Here is an 18,667-nt window from a genome sequence, read left to right as displayed (position 1 = left end):
TTTTCATTTTCTTTTAATAACATTCAGTCATTTACCAAGCCAGTGGATATATCAATTGTGCAGACATGTTGGATGAGCTACAAGAGCATGTGGAGTCTATTGACATGGCCAATGGTAAGTTTTTTTGGTTTGCTTAATTATTTTACCCATAATTTTGATAAGGTGACTTCGAGGAATGAAAGACAGTAGTGGCTGTTTTTGTTATAGTTCTTCAGTTATGTTAGACAATGGTCCCTTGTGCCATATTTTAGCATGCATCATACATTAAAAAAAAAAGGGCGGCTCAGTGCACGAGGCTCCCGCCATTGCGGGGTCTGGGGAGGGCTAGATGTACGCAGCAGCCTTACCCCTGCTTTGCAGAGAGGCTGTTTCTGTGACTCGAACACGTGACCACCAGGTCACAATGGAGCATCCTACGTACAATCTTGAAAAGATCATAGCATTGCTATAAAATAACCATTACACTTAAGGTCACATTCAACTAGTATATGAACATGGGGCAAGGATGGTAGTATTTAGTTTAGTGCACCTCAACATGTTATGAAGATTGTTGGTTCTATATAAGGTTGGCCTTAGCGTCTTTTAGTAATTTTTTTTATGTTTGTCTTTGGGGCACTACTTATAGAGAGGTATATAACCATATATGTGACTTCTCATCTACTTTTAAGTGGTCGCCATAACTCATACGCTGTTCATTAGCATTGTGGCCATGCTTGTGTTTCGCTATATGAATAAGAATTTGAAACTCTTCTCAGATATTTTGGAAGTATGAGTTTGAATTGACTCAAAACTCAATTGAGTATTTGACTAATGACATCATTGGTTTTGCTAGTTTCTTGTATGTGTATACCTTCTTGGGAGATTGATTGAATACTTGTGCATGGTTAGATATGAACTTCATTTCTTAAGACTCGTCAAGGCTATGATGCTTTCCCTTTTTTTTTTTTTGAATGTTAGCTATGATGCCTTCCCATCAAGGAACACTATTGTCCGATAGGATATTATCAGTTTTTTAAGGGTTCAATATGATTTTTGTGCATGTCATCCTTACGCAGGGGCCATGCTAATCTTCTCTGGATCGTTCCAATTTTATCGGTATCTGAAAAAAATGCATTTGTATCGGTCTCGAGTCAGTTATGTTGGACCAATAGAGTGCATTGGCTGTATCAGTTTCGGGTCTTGTGATTTTGTCAGTGCTTTAGGCTTCAAGTAAAGATGTGACTTATATCCATATTTTTCACTCTTCATTGTTTCATGGTATTTTTCTCTTGTTATATCTGGGGTAATGGCTCGTATGACCAAATCTAATTAGGGTCTACTTGAATCAAGCTTAACTGCTTATGAAACTTGAATTGAAGAGAATTGACAGTCAACAGCAGATTTTTTTTTTTACACATATCAAAAGGAAGGATAAAAACGTCAAATCAGTGAGCAAAGAGCAACCAAAATATAAGAATCCCTCAAAGTGCCCAATTTGGCAAAAGGGTCGGCCAAATTACTGGTACTGCCTCATTTATGAACAAAGAAAAGCTTCTTCCTCTGCAATTCTCTTATCTGATCCAAAAAATGGCTAAACTCCATGGGCCTTTGTTATTTGCCCTTAGCTTGCAAAGTAACATTATAGGAGTTCGTTGGTCTTTCTCTGGTCCTATTGGCGTGGCGGATTCTAGCGAAGTGGAAGTCAGGGCAATTCATCAAGGAATTAAATTGATGGATTGTGTTTGTTTGGGTAAGATGATTGTGGAGGGAGATTCCAAGAATGTTATCAGGCGGCTCTGTGGTTCAGCTATTCCTCCATGGCGATACGCTCCCTTTTTTTATGAGATTTTCGATCGCGTGCATGGGTCTTCTGTAGTCTTCAGACATGTCAGAAGATCTGCTAATGAAGTAGCGGATAAGCTCACCAAAGATGGTGTGGAAAAGTCAGGATTGGAGTTTGTTGACATCGAAATTTTATTAGCGGTAGATGTGATCGGAAATTTCTGGCCATGGCATAATAAATGGTGGCTATCAATTCTATGGTTCGGCATGAGTGTTTTTAAGTTCGATCAAGACCATTGATCGCGGAGCCTTGAAATGGGCTAAATTGATGATCATACGATGAAGGCCATCTCAATGGATTTTAGCCGTACATGAGGTTGCCATTTGGATCAACGGATCTGATCACATATATGTGGCACAAGTGGGCTCTCACTTAAATCATCTAGATGTGATCGACGCGGTCGATCATATAAGCATCATATTAAAGAACTACAAAATCCAACGGCTTATCTTTTATTGGATCAATGGCCTAGGATCATCTGATAAAAAATAATCTTAATGGTTTTGGGCCACGCTTACTGTTACCATTTAAATCAACGGAGCTGATCACGTATACGTGGCAAAAGCCACATATACAAGGTAAAAGTGGGTGGCGAAAGTGGACCCACACAGTAATTGCCATGGAGAATTTATATAGTGTAAGCATGTATTCTCCAATATTTTTCAAAAAAAAGAGAGAGTAATGTATAGGCCACACCTCACACAGGATGATCCAAGCCATCCATTTGATGGGCCACAACGTAAATAGGTTGTGGCCCAAAAAATCATATCCATCGGATGATCCCAACCCTCTGTTCTATAAGAGTTTTCCTTAATATGCAGTTCACGGGCCACACATAGGATGATCCAAGCAATCCACTTGATGGGCCACAATTTAAATAGGTTGTGGCCCAAAAAATCATACGCATTGGATGATCCCAGCTATCTAATCTATAGTGGTTTCCTTAATATGCAGTAGTTCCTCAATGGAATGAGCTGTGCTCTTTTAGCATACTGGCATGTGCATGTTATATTAGGTTTGATTAAAGGAAACCAATATGATCAAATTTAAATGAATACAAGAACTGTTCCCACGTGAAGAGAGGTGACATGGGTGGTTTGCATAACCACCGACTAAGAAACCACCCCACTTAAATAAGAAGCCAAGTAGAAATTTCTTACTTATACTTCTACACATGGGATATGAGTGGTGGGAGGAAAGAGTAACAAATCCACCTGTAGCCGATCTTATATGGGAAAGGAATTGGAATAAAACATGTCTCACTGTCTTTCTCCAAGTAGAGATCCTAAATACATTTAAATAACAAAAAAGCAAAAGAAATACGTGGGGTAGTTATACAACCACACACCACTCCTTATAAGAAAAACAGAAGCTCAAGTTGCTGCTTCTCTTTGAAGCTTAAGGGGAGGAGTTCCTGGAGATAGAGAGGACTGGAAGGTGTTGTTGGGGAGAAGAAGAAAGGGTGCTGTTGGTCACAAAAAGAGAGGGGTTCCTAGAGATATATATGGAGCTAGGAAGAAGAGGAAAGCCTCTCTCTCTCTCTCTCTCTCTCCCCCCCCCTCTTGTATGAGAATCTTTGCTGTCCTCCAAAACCCATATTTTCCCTTCCTCTTTTGTTCTCCCTCTCCTTGTTATTATGTCTGCAATTCTTTTCGTGGGATTGAATTCCCTGGTCTTGCAAATATATGAGAATACCCCCTTGGAATATGTCTCCACTAGTCCCTCACAAGTTCTCAATGGTTCTGATAATCATCAGAAGACACCAACATATCAGATAGCATAGTAGCGAAGCCATCAAAAGCCGAAGCTGTGATAGCGAGGGCAGGTCAAGTCTCTGGCAACAAGGGCAGTAAATGCCATTACAGAAGATTCAGCTAGACATGTGTGCTATAGCTTCGTCCGGCGATGGGATGCAGCCCCAAAAATTAGTCATGACATGGCGGTAGCAGCCAACTGCAAATTGGACAGCAGCCAGTGACACCAAGAACAGATGACAGTAAGCGAGGCAACCGGTTTGGGTATCATTTTGAAGTACAAGGAGCCATACACCCACATCAATGCCATCCTCACTAATTAAGTTGCTCAAAATCCAAGACGGGTGATACGATAATCCAAAATATTCATCAACAGATTCATTTGGTAAACTTATCCGGAACTCAAGTTGAATCCAATAGTAACGGTTTGGTCAAACAAACACTTTCGGGGGTTGACTCAAACTGATGATTCAAAGGCGTTTCTATTTTGAGAGGACCCTTTACTAAAAAGTCAAAAATATGACTTAAGAGACCCTGTGAACCCTTTGGTGATCCGATCCTTTAGAAAAAAAAAGGTTACGCAAAAGAAGAGTAGAGCAAAAGAAGCAAGGAAATAAAGAAAGGAAAGGTAAATATTTCCAGAACTAACAGTTCTCTTTCCATTTTTTGCAGCCATCGTCTAAAAAGGAGGGAAGTACTTTTGAGTCTCTTCTAGGAGACTCAAAAGGAAGAAGACCTTTCTCTAGCGGGAACCGGGAGAAAGATGATAAAGACCTCTTTTGAGTCTCTTTCAGGAGACTCAAAAGGAAGAAGTCCTTTCTCTAGCGGGATCCGGGAGAAAGATGATAAAAACCTCTTTTGAGTCCCTTCCAGGAGACTAAAAAGACAAAGAACAAGGTTTTAAATTTCGGTTTCGGTGTCGGTTTCGAGGTGGACCATCTCGGTCTTCCTTTTTGTTGAATGAAATTGTTACCATTCAAAAAAAAAAAAAAAGGATTCCCCTTTGATCTCAATAGTGTCATCCATCTTATCGTAGAAGATTCTTAAACCCAAAAATGGAGATCCCTAACCTCGGCTTAAGTCGAATCTGCAAGACCAATCGGGCTAGAAAAGAGAAAGTGATGTTGCCATTAGAATTCTTAAAAACTCCTCCAATACCAGAAGAATTCTGAAAAACTCCTCCAAGCTGCGGATTGCCAAAAGTGCAATCTTCAAGGTTAAGTTTGTGAGTATTGGGGGGAGGGCCCACTTGGATACCACCTTCATCCTATGGAGTCTGCCTATCATGATAGTCTTCCATTTCCTAAGAATGCTGTCCAGAAAAAAACCCCAAAGTGCTTTGTGATATCTTGCCCAATTTGCCCCATTAAATCTTATTTTCCATGGCAATTGATGCAAAGAATGTCTATCCAATTTCAAAAAAAGAAAAAGAAAAAAGAATGTCTATCCTCTAAGGTTTGTGCTTTTCTCTCCATCCATATCTCTCACGTCACAAAATGTATGAGGTCCCAAAGAATCATCCATATGAATCCAAAGCTCATAGCTACACAGATTCTTCTGAGTGGGCAAAGTGCCCATGTCGGACACGTGTCAGATTCCAATACTTTAGGATTCTTGTTGACACTTCTAGATCTCTTTTATATGTTTTTTGTTCATGAATGCTACTACCACAACTTCACAATTACCGCATGTTTCGAGTTTTATCAATCCTAATTGTAAGTTTTTTTAATGAAAATATGACATTATATTTATGTAACCTATTTAAAATTTCAATTTATCATTTGTTATAGCCATCTTATTATTTATAAAGTTAAAATTTGAGAATTGATTAAAGTATATTGGCGAATCCATGAATCTTTCGTTTTGAGGTTGATCAAATTTGGCACTCAATTTCCGCTCATAACACTCGCGGTCATACTCCTATTGATTCAACATAGCCAACTCATTAGAAGGCTCTTGATCAGGTTATTGGTCTTGTTTAGCACACCAACAACCTACCTAATAGGGCGAGTGTAATCCTCCGGAATCGAGGATCTTCAATGCTTATGAACAGACTTGTTGAATAAATTGGGCCCCTTACTACTGAAAAGACACTTGACTGTAGAGGCAGGATTTCCTCACTTTCTGAAGAGCAGGACATAGTTTCACACTCGTGCCCTTGAGGAAGAAGCTCCTCCAAGGGTACAAGAAGCACTTAGGGATACGGCTACAATGTGGTCGTTAATGTAATGAACCGGATTTTTGGACAATATTGTTTTTAAATCCCAAAATCCGAATTGCTACCACCAAAAGGGACAAAATAAACTTCACTAGTTATAATTAAGAACTCCAATCAAATTGATTTTAAATAACAACAATTATCTGTTTAATAATCAACAACAATTATTAGAGAATTTAGCAAGATTGATTAACTTAAGGACCAAGGCAGGCCTCCCGTCGAAACTACAAGGGCATTCCACTAACTACAACCGACTGTGTCCTCGCTCTTGCACACCCTTTTAATTTAGGCCTCCTCATTGGCAAAGGCTCCATCATCCATGGTCGCAAGTCCTGTGGAGTAAACTATGTTAGAGCACAATCACTCAGCGACTGGATTGAGTATAAACAAACAATATAGTTGAATAACTGCGCAAGGTAAAGGATCATGTCAATATAAAAAAGGTAACAAGAGACAATATAGAGGATAACGGACAAACATAACGTAAATAAAAAATATCTATGCATGAACGTGCTCAGTGTGTGGTATGCAAGCATCATGTGACGGCTTAACCCCGGGTACTCTGGCTTTTTCCCCCAATCTTATTTTTTTTCTTTTCTTTTTCATATCTGTCTGGTACCCTGCCGCATGACTAATCCGCTACCCCGTCCTAAGGTAGCGGCGTTATGGTCTCGGATAACACGTTAACACACTCATAAAAGAGGATCTAGGCTATCTAGCGACTTTGTCGGTGTATTTCATGTCCCCTATACAAAATACAGTCAAAAGTGGCGTAAAAAGTGGAGAAGTTGCAAAGAGACTTTTTATGGAAAAAGGCATGCAAGTTAAAGACTGATGGGGTAATAGGGATTAGAAAATTAAGGCTGAATGAAAAGGCATTATTAGGGAAGTAGCTGGGGAGGTGAAGAAAAGGAGGTACTATGGCATAATATCATTGGGGAAAAAATGGGCAGTTTTTTTCCGCGTGTTTGGGGTGCGTGGGTTAGGGACCCATTGTTAGGAAAATGTTTGGGTGCATGGAAGTCCATGTGTGTGTGATGCAGATAGTTGTCCAATAAGTGGCATATTTGCCCATTAGGATTTATATTTCCTTGTTATTTAGTTTAGGAATTTTTTTTCATGTTATTTAGATTCTAGGATATTTATTTCCATGTTTTTAGTTGTTAGGACTTTTATTCTCCATGGAATTTTATTTCCATTCCATTGTCTATATATAGGCCTCATTGTATTAAGAATTATTAACTTTTGATGAATAAAGATTAATTGAGAGCTTCTCCCCTCTACAGGTTTTTCTTCTCCTCTTCTCCCCTAATTCTTTCCTCTTCTCCTCTTCTCCTCTTCCTCTATTCTCCTTCTATTCTTTCCCTCTTCTTCTACTTCTTCTTCTCTTCTCTTCTCCCCTAATTTCATCTTCTTCTTCCCCTACTCTTCTTCTATTCTTCTCCTCCTATTCTATTCTTCTTCTCCTTTTCTCCTTGTTCTTCTATTTCTCTTCCCGGTCCTACATCAAATTTGGTATCAGAGCGAAAGATCCAAGCCTCCGAAGCGAATAACCATCAATTCTTACTCTTAGCCCTAAAGGTATTTTCTTCTTCTAAACTCAGCCCCAAATTCCTTCTCTAAAACTACCCAACAGCACCTACTTTCCACAGATTTTTTCAGTCCATTACAACACCTTTATCGGCCAACAACTTTTATTTTCAGCCGAACCACCCCTCCCAAACCCACCGTTCTCCATCCCCTTTCTTTTCTTTCATCAGGACCCATCACTACACCTAAACCAACCCTATTAGAGTTATTAGATTCCCTGCACATCTAACTTATCCTTCAAGTTCCATCACCTAAAACCCATCACCAGCACCTTTTTTTTTCCCAGATTTTATCCAACCAATATCTGAAAATAAAAAACCAAGAAAACCGTAGTTCAAAAAAACCTATCGTACCTACCCTTCCCACCCTCCTCCGCGCAAATTTTCTGGAGTTCTGCTGTTTTCTGCGGTGTCGCATCTGTGCGTCCTTCACCGTGGTCTCCTTCACTAGCACGACTCTTTAGGACCTTCCACTTATCTGTTACCTTGTCACTTGCCATATATCATGGTTTCTTGGTAATCTGTTACTATACCTGGAAACGTACAGTAGTAGGTAACAAGAGTGGCACACGGCAGACCTCCTTTATTTATTGGGTATCTGGTTACCATAAAAAAAAAGAAAAGAAAAGGGGAAGTTACCATAGATAAGGGTTTCTTTGTTTTCCTTGGAAGGAGAATAACTTGCCTAGCAAGTTATCACAAAAAAGGGAAAAGGCAGTCACGTGTCCACTTGACACTTTTAGCAGTATTCGGATTGCAAGAAAGGTAATTCCGAGAGATTTTTTTTGTTGGGCAATTCTTTCCTATCAGCTATTAAGAGGGAAACTATACTGATGTGGTATATTTAAGGAAATAATGCCCTCTGCCATTTTTCAGTTCACCATTTCAAGCAACCTCCACTTGCCTATCCTTCTATGTCGAGTAATTTGCCACTTGTCCGGTGAGTTGCCTTATCCTCTTACTTTATTTTAATAGTTGGTTAATAAAACTGATGTGTGCCTTTTTTAGAAACAGCTCGGGGAAGGAAATTAGGAGATTTTTTTAGAGATATGATTCGTATGGTTTGATAAGTTTCTTTTGGTTATTTATCTAATAGGATTCTATAGCTGATTTGTAGGAGAGAATAAGGTAAGCTTTGTTGCTAATTTATAGGGAATAAGGCATGTTTTGGGAGACTTTTTGTATATAAGAAGTCATTCTGATGCGTTATGAGAATAATCGAAGTTCAGTATCTCTTATTTCAGTTTTTTTCTTTATTTCTCTCTTGTAATCCCCTCTTTGAGCAGTGTTTAAAAGACACCATAGCTCGAGGCAGCAAGAAGACTGGGTCGCAAGGACCTGTTCAGCATAAAATCAGTTTGGAACGTTACAACTTGGTATCAGAGCGATCTGATGGCTGATGGAACAAGAATATCTCACATGGATGAGAGGGTGTGGGCACTCCAAGCCTCTCGGGATACGCTCAAAGAAACAACGGAGCGACATGGTGCAATGCTACATGAGATCCTGGAAAAATTGAGTAAGTTGCAGCCAGCACCTAAGGACATAGAAGGCTCTATCGATCGCTCTCAAGCACAAGGAAGCGTAACTTCGGGTAGTGGCGCGACTGGGGCAACGGCCAGTCCTTCGGAACCAACGGAGGAATCCAAACGAGGTCGATGCGATTGGATTTTTCCCGCTTTGATGGAAAAAATCCAAACGGATGGATCCTTAAGGCAAGGCATTATTTTAAGTACCATCAGGTACCAGCGGAGCGATGGCCAATGGTGGCTGCTCTTAATATGGAAGGTGACGCACTTGAATGGTACCAATGGTATACCGATTATAAGCCAGAGGCAACATAGGATGACATGGTGGAAGCAATGGATGGCCGTTTCGGTCCCGCATGTAGCGAAAATTATGCAGGTCGATTGTCTAAGCTATGCCAAGATTCCACGGTTTTGGATTATCAGAAGGAATTCCAGGTGCTGTCCAACAAGGTAAAAGGGTTATCTGAATCCTATCTTATTGAGGTTTTCATCAGCGGCCTCAAGGACGAGTAAGGGTTGGTGTACAGAAGATGAAACTGGTTACACTTCCTGAAGTTTTCAACTTAGCAAGGCTCCAAGAGGACGAGGAGGCTATTCGACTTCAGGTGATGCGACCAAGCATGTTGCTTTCTGGTCCGACTACCACCATAAAGGATCCTTCGATTCCGCCCATCAAGTGCCTCACACCTGCCGAAGCTAAAGATCGAAGAGATCGTGGGTTATGTTACAACTGTGATGAAAAATTTCATCCAGGCCATCGGTGCAAGTTCCAACAATTATTTTTGGGTGGAATGTTTTGAATTCGATGATGAGGGAGAAGGCGTTCATTGTCCCACGTTTGGCCTTGAGGACAAGGCCGTTGCAAGGGGGGTGGGTTGATGTGTGCCTTTTTTAGAAACGGCTTGGGGAAGGAAATTAGGAGATTTTTTTAGAGATATGATTCATATGGTTTGATAAGTTTCTTTTTATTTATCTAATAGGATTCTATAGCTAATTTGTAGGAGAGAATAAGGTAAGCTTTGTTGCTAATTTATAGGAGAATAAGGCATGTTTTGGGAGACTTTTTGCATATAAGAAGTCACTGTGATACGTAATGAGAATAATCGAAGTTCAGCATCTCTTATTTCAATTTTTTTCTTTATTTCTCTCTCGTAATCTCCTCTTTGAGCAGTGTTTAAAAGACACCATAGCTCGAGGCAGCAAGAAGACTTAGACACCATAGCTCGAGGCAGCAAGAAGACTGGTTCGCAAGAACCTATTCAGCATTTCAGTTTGGAATGTAACAAAAACAGTCCCATTCTTCCCTTGGCCACCATCTGTTTCCTTTTCAACGAATATTAATAACCCCTTTCTACAATACCACCCCCGTTCTTTACTTGGACCACCCTTTCTCAGTCTTTTATAACCACTTCTTTGTCCTTTTGTGCACCCCCTACCTTTTAGCTATATTATCTACACCCCCTTGTTTCCTGTGGACACCCCTTTCCATTAAGAAGCCAGTTTTACTCACCTGTTTTTACCTTTAGGCACCCCCCACAAAAAGAAAATAAAAAAAAAGAAGGAAAAAAAAGAGAAATAGAAAATCTTTTCTTTTCTCTCTCTCCCTTCCCACTTTCTTTCTCCTCTTTCCATCTCATTTTCCCTCTCTTCAATCGGACCATTTCCGCTCAAAATTGGGTTTCACCATTACCACTAAAGTTGTTCGTGACAACTTTTCGAGTATATCCAGCCTATTTTCAGCAGTCAACAACAAGTGTAAGCACTACAACGGACAACTTCTGGCATCCGTCGATTTTGGTCTGAACCCCAATCCGAGCCATCCAGGAGTCCGATTTGAGATCCGAGACAGGCATTGTGTTCCATTTGACATGACAAATATATCATACGTTTGATTTCATTTATCGACGCCGACCTCAATGGCTTCGCCATATGTTCCACATTATTATGGGTATGACGATCGATATTTGGAACACTGTTACTACTGCTATTATGAGGATGCATGTCTACAGTGGATCTATGCTCTAGACGCATATCATGAGTCATTACGTGAGACGGATGATCGAGAGCATATTGTTGAGGATTGCCCTATCTCTGAGCCGGTTGAGCAGCTTGTCAAGCTTTGTGTTGACACAGATGAGCATCGTGGCAGTGTTGTGTCTCCCGTGGATATTCCGACAGAGGATTTTATCACACTGGTCGACAGCATTGAGCCAGATACTCCCCTAGCAGATGCTTTTATTGATGATTCCATTGAGCCTGATGAGATACTAGCGGGTGTTGATCTTTTGGAGGATGGTCATAGCTTGATACTACCTACTGCTATCATGCCGATCCAGGAGGAGTACGTTGCCATCTTCCCAGCTTGTTTGATTGTCAAGAGAGGTTCGCGTCTTTATGATTCTGCATGGATGATTTCTTCTGTATTACTACGCTCGCGTTCCATGCCACTTTTACAATCATCACGAGCGTTGTATAGCATTCCAAAGTTCGAAGGATTACGACTCCTACTGCTTGATTGGGTCATGTACTTATTTGCTCCAGGAGGACTAGAACTCGAGGTCGAGTTCTTTTCAAGCTGGGGAGAATGATGCAGATAGTAGTCCAATAAGTGGCATATTTGCCCATTAGGACTTATATTTCCATCTTATTTAATTTAGGAATTTATTTTCATGTTATTTAGATTCTAGGATATTTATTTGCATGTTTTTAGTTGTTAGGACTTTTATTTTTCATGGAATTTTATTTCCATCCCATTGCCTATATATAGGTCTCATTGTATTGAGAAATATTAACTTTTGATGAATAAAGATTAATTGAGAGCTTCTCCCCTCTAGAGGTTTTTCATCTCCTCTTCTCCCCTAATTCTTTCCTCTTCTCCCCTAATTCTTTCCTCTTCTCCTCTTCCCCTATTCTCCTTCTATTCTTTCCCTCTTCTTCTACTTCTTCTTATCTTCTCCCCTAATTTCGTCTTCTTCTTCCCCTACTCTTCTTCTATTCTTCTCCTCCTATTCTATTCTTCTTCTCCTTTTCTCCCCGTTTTTCTCTTTCTCTTCCCGGTCCTACATCAGTGTGTTTCTAAAACCTTATATGAGCCTCTTGTTAGATTTAGAGTTAAGGGGAGGGTACTATGTTTTGGGTAGATCTTTGTTTAGGAGAGTACTGTACTTTGACCAATAGAGAGGTCAAAATCTACCTGGTGAGGGGGACGAGGGTGGATGGGGGGATATAGAACATTAGACTTAGGTGTGACTTGAAGGATTGCATGATAGCTAGTTTTGCTTGGGCAATTACATTCATATTATTATTCTCCTAACTCTCTGGACTGCGGGGTTTGGATCCCAGACCCTTAGGGGGATTTGTCTGTTGATTGTTTGTTTGCGGATTGAACTCAAGGAATAGGAAAACATCAAGGCCTGCCAAAATCTGGAAATCGGCTGCCCCTCCCAGGGGAGTTGCATTTGCTTTGACATTGGCACGTAAGAAATCAATAAGTGTGATCGCCTCAAAAAAAGAAAGCTCCACCTTATCACTTGATGGTGTATTGTCCTTTCATATATCGAATTTGGCTGGAAATTATCAATAGCTTTAGACTTGTGTCAGTACTACAAAGAACAATTAAGAACATTTTGCTTAGTTGGAGTGATGGATCGTTTGGAGAAACGGGTCAAGCATTTGGAGGCTAGTTCCTTTGTAATACCTTGGCATATTTGGAAGGAAAAAAATAATTGGATATTCAAATAAATAAAGAAGAGCCGGGGAAAAGTCTTGGTAGATATTAAAATTGATACTCTTGTGGGGAGAAATGATAAATGTTTGCCTAGGTATAGGATGGGAGAAGTGCTTAGAATGCAGCAAACGGTAATGACAGAAAAGAAAATGAAGATCAAAGCCACACCTAAGTGGTCGCCTCCTCCAGAAGGACGGCTGAAACTAAACTTTCACAGGAACTCCATAAGTAATCCGGGTCGGGCGAGAATAGGTGTCATTCTTCGCGATTCAAGTGGTAGATCTATGACCTCATTCCCAGGAAACGAGAGTTTGCGACTCAAATGAGGCTGAAGCAAAAGCGCTCCTTTGGGGACTAGATCAGGAAATGTATAATAATCTTTATCAATCAGAAAATTAAATCGTGAAACCGTATATATTAAAATATATCAATGCAATTGTCTCTGTTAACAGAAGTTGCTCATTTTATATGGATGGTTTTTTTATGAGCAAAAGACCTTCACTCAATTCGCGGTTTATTACTGTTTTTACATTTGCAACAGCCCTCCACTCAATTGGCGGCTTGGATCCTCTCATTGGTTACCTTAAAAACTCCTATGCTGGCATTCGAGCAAAGGCTGCAGAGATTTTAGTCACCGTTGTGCAGAATAATCCAAGGAGTCAACAACTTGTTATGGAAGCAAATGGCTTAGAAACTCTCCTTTCTAATCTCATTTCAGATCCTGATGCTACCGTCCGGACAAAAGCACTTGGTGCACTATCCTGTAAATATATAACAACATTTTATTCCATAGAATTGTTATTTGGATTGCTTTAAAATTCTGAAGGGTGATGTGGTCAGGGTGGAATTTGATGGATTGCTTTTCTGTGTGTGACTTACCAGCTCTGATTCGTCACAACAAACCAGGCGTTGCTGCATTTTGTTTGGCAAATGGTTATGAAGCAGTGAGGGATGCATTGGGTTCAAAAAATGCTAGTCTTCAAAGGCAAGGAACTCTCCATCAATTTTTCCATTAGATTATTTTCCTATTTTCATACTTAGTTGGAAAATCATGATTATAATCTTTAGTTGTCTGAGTTGAGAAAAACACCGAATTAGCATCTATTTTTTCTTTTAAAAAAAAACTCACTGATTTGCATCTATATATTCTTATTGACATGTACATAGAAGTTTCATCTTTTAATGAGCAGTGGACGTTTTAACCTGAACGAATAGATCTTTTAGATGAGGAATAATACGGTGTACTCACTTGCATGGTTTCAAATTTCGGTTTCGGAAAGCGTTTTGGTCCTCACTGAAACTGAAATTTCGGCCGAAATCCTACGAAATCAAATAAAATAATCTTTTATTTCATACAAAATTTCGGTAATTTGAGCCGAAATTTCGGGAAAGTATTAAATAATGGAAAAAATTGAGTTTTTTGGGTGAAATTCATTTATGGGAAAACGAAATTTCAGAAATTTTGGTTGAAATTTTGTACCGTTTCGTGTATACCCGATTCCGGTTTCGGTCTCGACTGAAACCCGAAATTTTGGGCCGAAATTTCAGATTTAGGCCGAAATTTAAAACCATGCTCACTTGCACCTATTCTTCAGCAGAAGTGTTTATTATAACCAACATGATTGGATGTTTGTTACATGTGGGACCATAATCTGAAACCAATCAGGTGTGACTCCACTTGCAGGTGGTGATCTCCATATGTGACAGTAGTCTTATCAAGATTGGATTCTTGCTATTGTTTCCAGAACTGCAAAAATCTGTGGCCCTGTTCATTTAAGATTATAACAACTGATTGTGAGTTCAAAACCAGTTATTGAACTCAAAATCACGTTTGATTTTCAGTCCAATAATTGGTTTTTAACTCCCTATCAGTTTTCATAGCAGGGCCTAAATGGGATGCTTGTCAAGTGTACACCCAGAAATCAGTTTAATTGGCGTTGGCCTGTTTGTTTTGGATTTTGAGAACTGATTGTGAGTCCAGAACTGATATTGGACTCACTATGGGTTCTCAGAAGCCAAAACAAACAGGGCCTTAGTTTTTATGTTAGCCAACTTTCTGTGCCGCTGAACTGGTTAGTGTCTAGCTTTCCTTGATTTGTACCTATCTCACAAATATATCCGATATCTTCAAAATATAGCGATTTTATTGCGACATTTTGATAAAACAATAAAACCCTGAAATAATCCTACGATTAAAAAAAAAAATTGTAGCGATATTTTCGTTTTAATCATTTACCGCCATAATTTCGCGATATTTTTATGATATTTTTTATTTAATGTGTTTTCTTAAATTATATATTTTAAATAATTTTATTGTTATCGTTTTCCTAATATAAACCTAAAAAAATAAAAATAAAATGTCTCCCAAGATTTTCCCTTGCCGAGAAATTCCTGAGAACAATATTTGTGACTTAGATTTTATACCCATGATTTCATACTAAGTTGTAAACTGTTCCTCAGGAGGGCACTTAACTTGATCCAATACCTGTTACAAGAGAACAGTTCAGATTGCAGAGTTGTGACCGAGCTTGGATTTCCTCACATCATGATGCATCTGGCTTCCAGCGACGATGCAGAAGTTCGCCAAGCTGCACTTGAATGTCTTCTTGAGATTTCTCGGGACAAGGCAGCAGGGATCCGCAGTTTAGCCCAAGAGGGTGAGAAACTAAAGAAAATCCTTCAAGACAGAATCGACAGTATCAGCTCGATGGCTCCCGAGGATCTCGAGGCTGCTCACGAGGAGAGGCAGCTTGTGGAATCCATTTGGAATACCTGCTTTAATGAGCCATCATCTCTTGGAGAAAAAGGTTTTGTAGTACTTCATGGGAAAGATGCACCCACCTCCACCTGATGTTACTAGCAAGCTATTTGAACCACCCCTTTTGGGCATGGGCTGTAAATCTGGGCTCTGGTAAAAAGCTCTTTTGATAGTGAGGAGGAGAGTCCTTTGCTGCTTGGGTCTCTTATAAAGCAATTCAAAGTCGGGTTTTGAATTGCAGAACAGTCAATAGATAAAAGTTGCTGAATATTTTGTATCTACTAGGAGCTTCTATGCTAAGAGTTTTTGTTAGGGAAATTTTGATGTTTGCTTTTAGGTCTTATCTCTGTATTGAAATTGCAGGAACAGTGGAAGGGTTGGCACTCTGTACTGAAATTCCAATTACTATGAAAGGTCCCCAAGTTTGGGAGTTTAAGATTTACTCTAAAAATGAAAGAGATCATGGAAGAAGAGATCACCTAAAGCTGCACTGTGAAGCATATAACAGAACTGAGTGACATGGACGCCGGTCAGGCCACACACTGATTCATCTTTTGACGCTGAGCAGAGTTATGTGGGCCGTTGATGTTATGGGCCACCAGATCGAAGATGCTAACACTTTCAGATAATCATGAAAATCAATGTCAAATGCATTTTGAACTTTATGAAGACAACTATATATCATATACTATGAGGTGGCTCCTCTCTATAAATGTGGGGCCTCGGATTGGCTTTGTGCAAAATTGCCTTGGGTTCCGCCAAAAATAACTAAACAGCATGCATGAGATTTCTGTGTTGTATGGTATAAAATTATGTGGGTTGTGTCTGTGTTCTATAAATCAATGTCTTGATTGTACATATATATCGTGTAGAAGTCTTGTATTCTGGCAATGATTCATAAGTAGGCTAATGTATGCGACACACGCAAGTAGAGCTGCGTGGTCAGTTTGTTGGGGGTGTAGTAGCACCACACTCCTATTGGTGTTTTCGGGGCAGTGCCCCTAAATGAAAATGTAATTTCTAGTTTGCCCTATATGAGTTTTTTGGTATTTTCTTGATGTAATGACACTCATATATAAGTCACATGTTAGGGCATGGGTATGAAATTGATCATTAGCCTTGACCCCAAGGGAGACTTCCACCTACCTAGTTGTTCTCCCAATAAAATGAAATTCACCCAACACCAACCCCTTTATGGCATACGTACAAACAAATTACAGAAAGACAATTGGGACATCTCCAAACAATGCAAAAACCCATTTGAAGCTGCAATTTGTTAAATTCAAGCATCAAACTTGATATTATTCTTGTCATGGAAGTTTGGTAGGCTTTGGAATTCAGAAGAAAAGGAAGAGAGATAACAGAATCGGGATTGCTTTGGGTGGGAAGCCGTTGATTGTCCACAAGTGTAAGAAAGAGACCCATGAATGGCCAAGGCAAATATCCAACAGTTAGAGAAGCAACCTGGAGAAAGAAGTCTTGTATTTTGGGAGTTAGCATGTGGGCTTTCATTCAGTTTCTTAGACAATTTCATTTTCAATGCCATCTATGCATCTATAGATATGTTACTCTTCCTTCTATTTTCATTTCTCTAATTATCAACCAGAAAGCTATCAATAGCAATTCAAATTGGGCTCAATAAAATGAATGCCATTATCAAAATTAGAAAATGTCATCTGCTATGCGCCAACATTATTCAAGTGGAAACTATGTGCTTGTATGAAGATTTATGAGGTAAAAATAGAGCTTGAGCTTAATAATGTAAGATGATCAATAGCTATAAAAAATTAAAATAGATAAGGAATTTAATAACTACTGAGATACTTTGACGTATAAGATATTTAATTATCATAAAGACATTCACATTTATAAGGTATTTAATAATTAAAGAAAACTTTATGTTTATAAGAAGATTGAAATAATTCAGGGACCATCGAAGATTTTATATTATATATAGGATAGATAAGATTGTGGATAGTATTTCCTATAGTCTTGCTAGGAAAAGTCGCTCGTTTTAGGGAGATCCCTAGTATTTCATATAGTTTTGCTAGGAAAAGTCACTCATTTTGAGAAAAAAATTAACCTTTCAAAAAGGGCAGTTTCATTCTTTAAAAAGGGAAAGGTTATCAGCACTACCATATTTTGATGATCGCACTACCCAATTTATTAAAAAGTACAGTATGGCCCGCACCATAGGATGACCCAAACTGTCCATTAGATGGGCCACAGCCTAAATAGGTTGTGCCCCAAAAAATCATTTCCATACGTTAATCCTAACCCTTCGATCTATAGAGGCACTGAATCTTAGAGGGTTGATCATAACCCTCAATAGATCGGAGGGTTAGGATCAACCTATGGAAATAATTTTTGGGCGCAACCTAATTAGGCTGTGGTGTGGCCCATCTAATGGACGGTTTGGATCATCCTATGTGCGGGCCATATTGTACTTTTTAATAAAGTGAGGAGTGTGATCATCAAAATATGGTAGTGCTGATAACATTTCCCTTTGAAAATAAAAAGGGTAGTTTCATCCTTTTCAGTATCATCTTTATCTTTAGAACAGAGTCCGCTTCGAAAGTATTTTCCTTTATTTGAGGAAAATCTGAAGTGGCTGTGAATAAGGAAAAGAGAGAAATAAGAGAGAAATACAAGAGGTATAGATATACCTGCATGTCTTTTATAGATGTAGAAAACTCCTTATTCAATGAGGAGACAGGAAATTGCTGAGATTAGGAAAGATTCTTATCCAAGGAGTAGATAGAGAAATTATAGGAAACTGCCACGAATAAGTAGGATTTTGAGTAGGATGGATGTATTTGTAGATAGAGGAGAGAGATTTTAGCATACATTTTCTCGAGATCTTTCTATTAAGAGGAAAGGAAATGGGGAATAGAAGGGGTGCCACATGGCGCACCCACATTGTCCAGGATCCTGTTTTACATATATACTAGTTGCAGTCCCGTGCGATACAAGGCGCGAGAAAAATAGTATATTTAGTATTTAAAACGGTTTTTTTTTTAATAAAAAAGATGCATTTGTAATGAGATGAAAATTGGAAATGCCACTTGTGCCTGAAAAATGGAAAGAAAAGGATGAAGAAGGATAAATAGCTCTTATAAATTACAAATTAAAAAATAAGAAAGGAAATGGAAATGATAATTTGCACCTATCTTAGTTGACTTTCCTAAAAAATAAAGAGTTTCATTTCCCATATCATAAGAGATTTAGATATTTTAAGAAACAATAAAATATCTACTTTATTTTCCTTAT

At 39.0% G+C, this 18,667-nt stretch overlaps 1 protein-coding gene and 1 non-coding gene across 2 annotated transcripts in view; one reads left to right on the top strand and one right to left on the bottom strand.

Moving 5' to 3' along the window:
• Nucleotides 1-16,236, top strand: part of LOC143871329 (uncharacterized) — a 29,710-nt gene extending 13,474 nt beyond the window's left edge. The window contains exons 3-7 of the mRNA XM_077376665.1: nt 64-114; nt 13,181-13,402; nt 13,522-13,624; nt 15,100-15,446; nt 15,761-16,236. Coding sequence (XP_077232780.1) covers nt 64-114; nt 13,181-13,402; nt 13,522-13,624; nt 15,100-15,446; nt 15,761-15,915 — 878 coding nt within the window. The 3' untranslated portion in view covers nt 15,916-16,236. The remainder of the gene's footprint in view (nt 1-63; nt 115-13,180; nt 13,403-13,521; nt 13,625-15,099; nt 15,447-15,760) is intronic.
• Nucleotides 1,011-1,114, bottom strand: LOC143846222 (U6 spliceosomal RNA). Its single transcript, XR_013234706.1, has one exon. It is a non-coding gene; the product is annotated as a U6 spliceosomal RNA (small nuclear RNA).
• Nucleotides 16,237-18,667: the final 2,431 nt, after the last annotated feature.

Source organism: Tasmannia lanceolata, unplaced genomic scaffold (genome assembly GCF_043159265.1).
Source record: "Tasmannia lanceolata isolate RefF3 unplaced genomic scaffold, GAP_Taslan_0.1 ptg000002l, whole genome shotgun sequence".
NCBI lineage: Eukaryota > Viridiplantae > Streptophyta > Magnoliopsida > Canellales > Winteraceae > Tasmannia > Tasmannia lanceolata.
The sequence above is the reverse complement of the archived record's forward strand: the minus strand, read 5'-3'. Positions and strand labels throughout refer to the sequence as shown.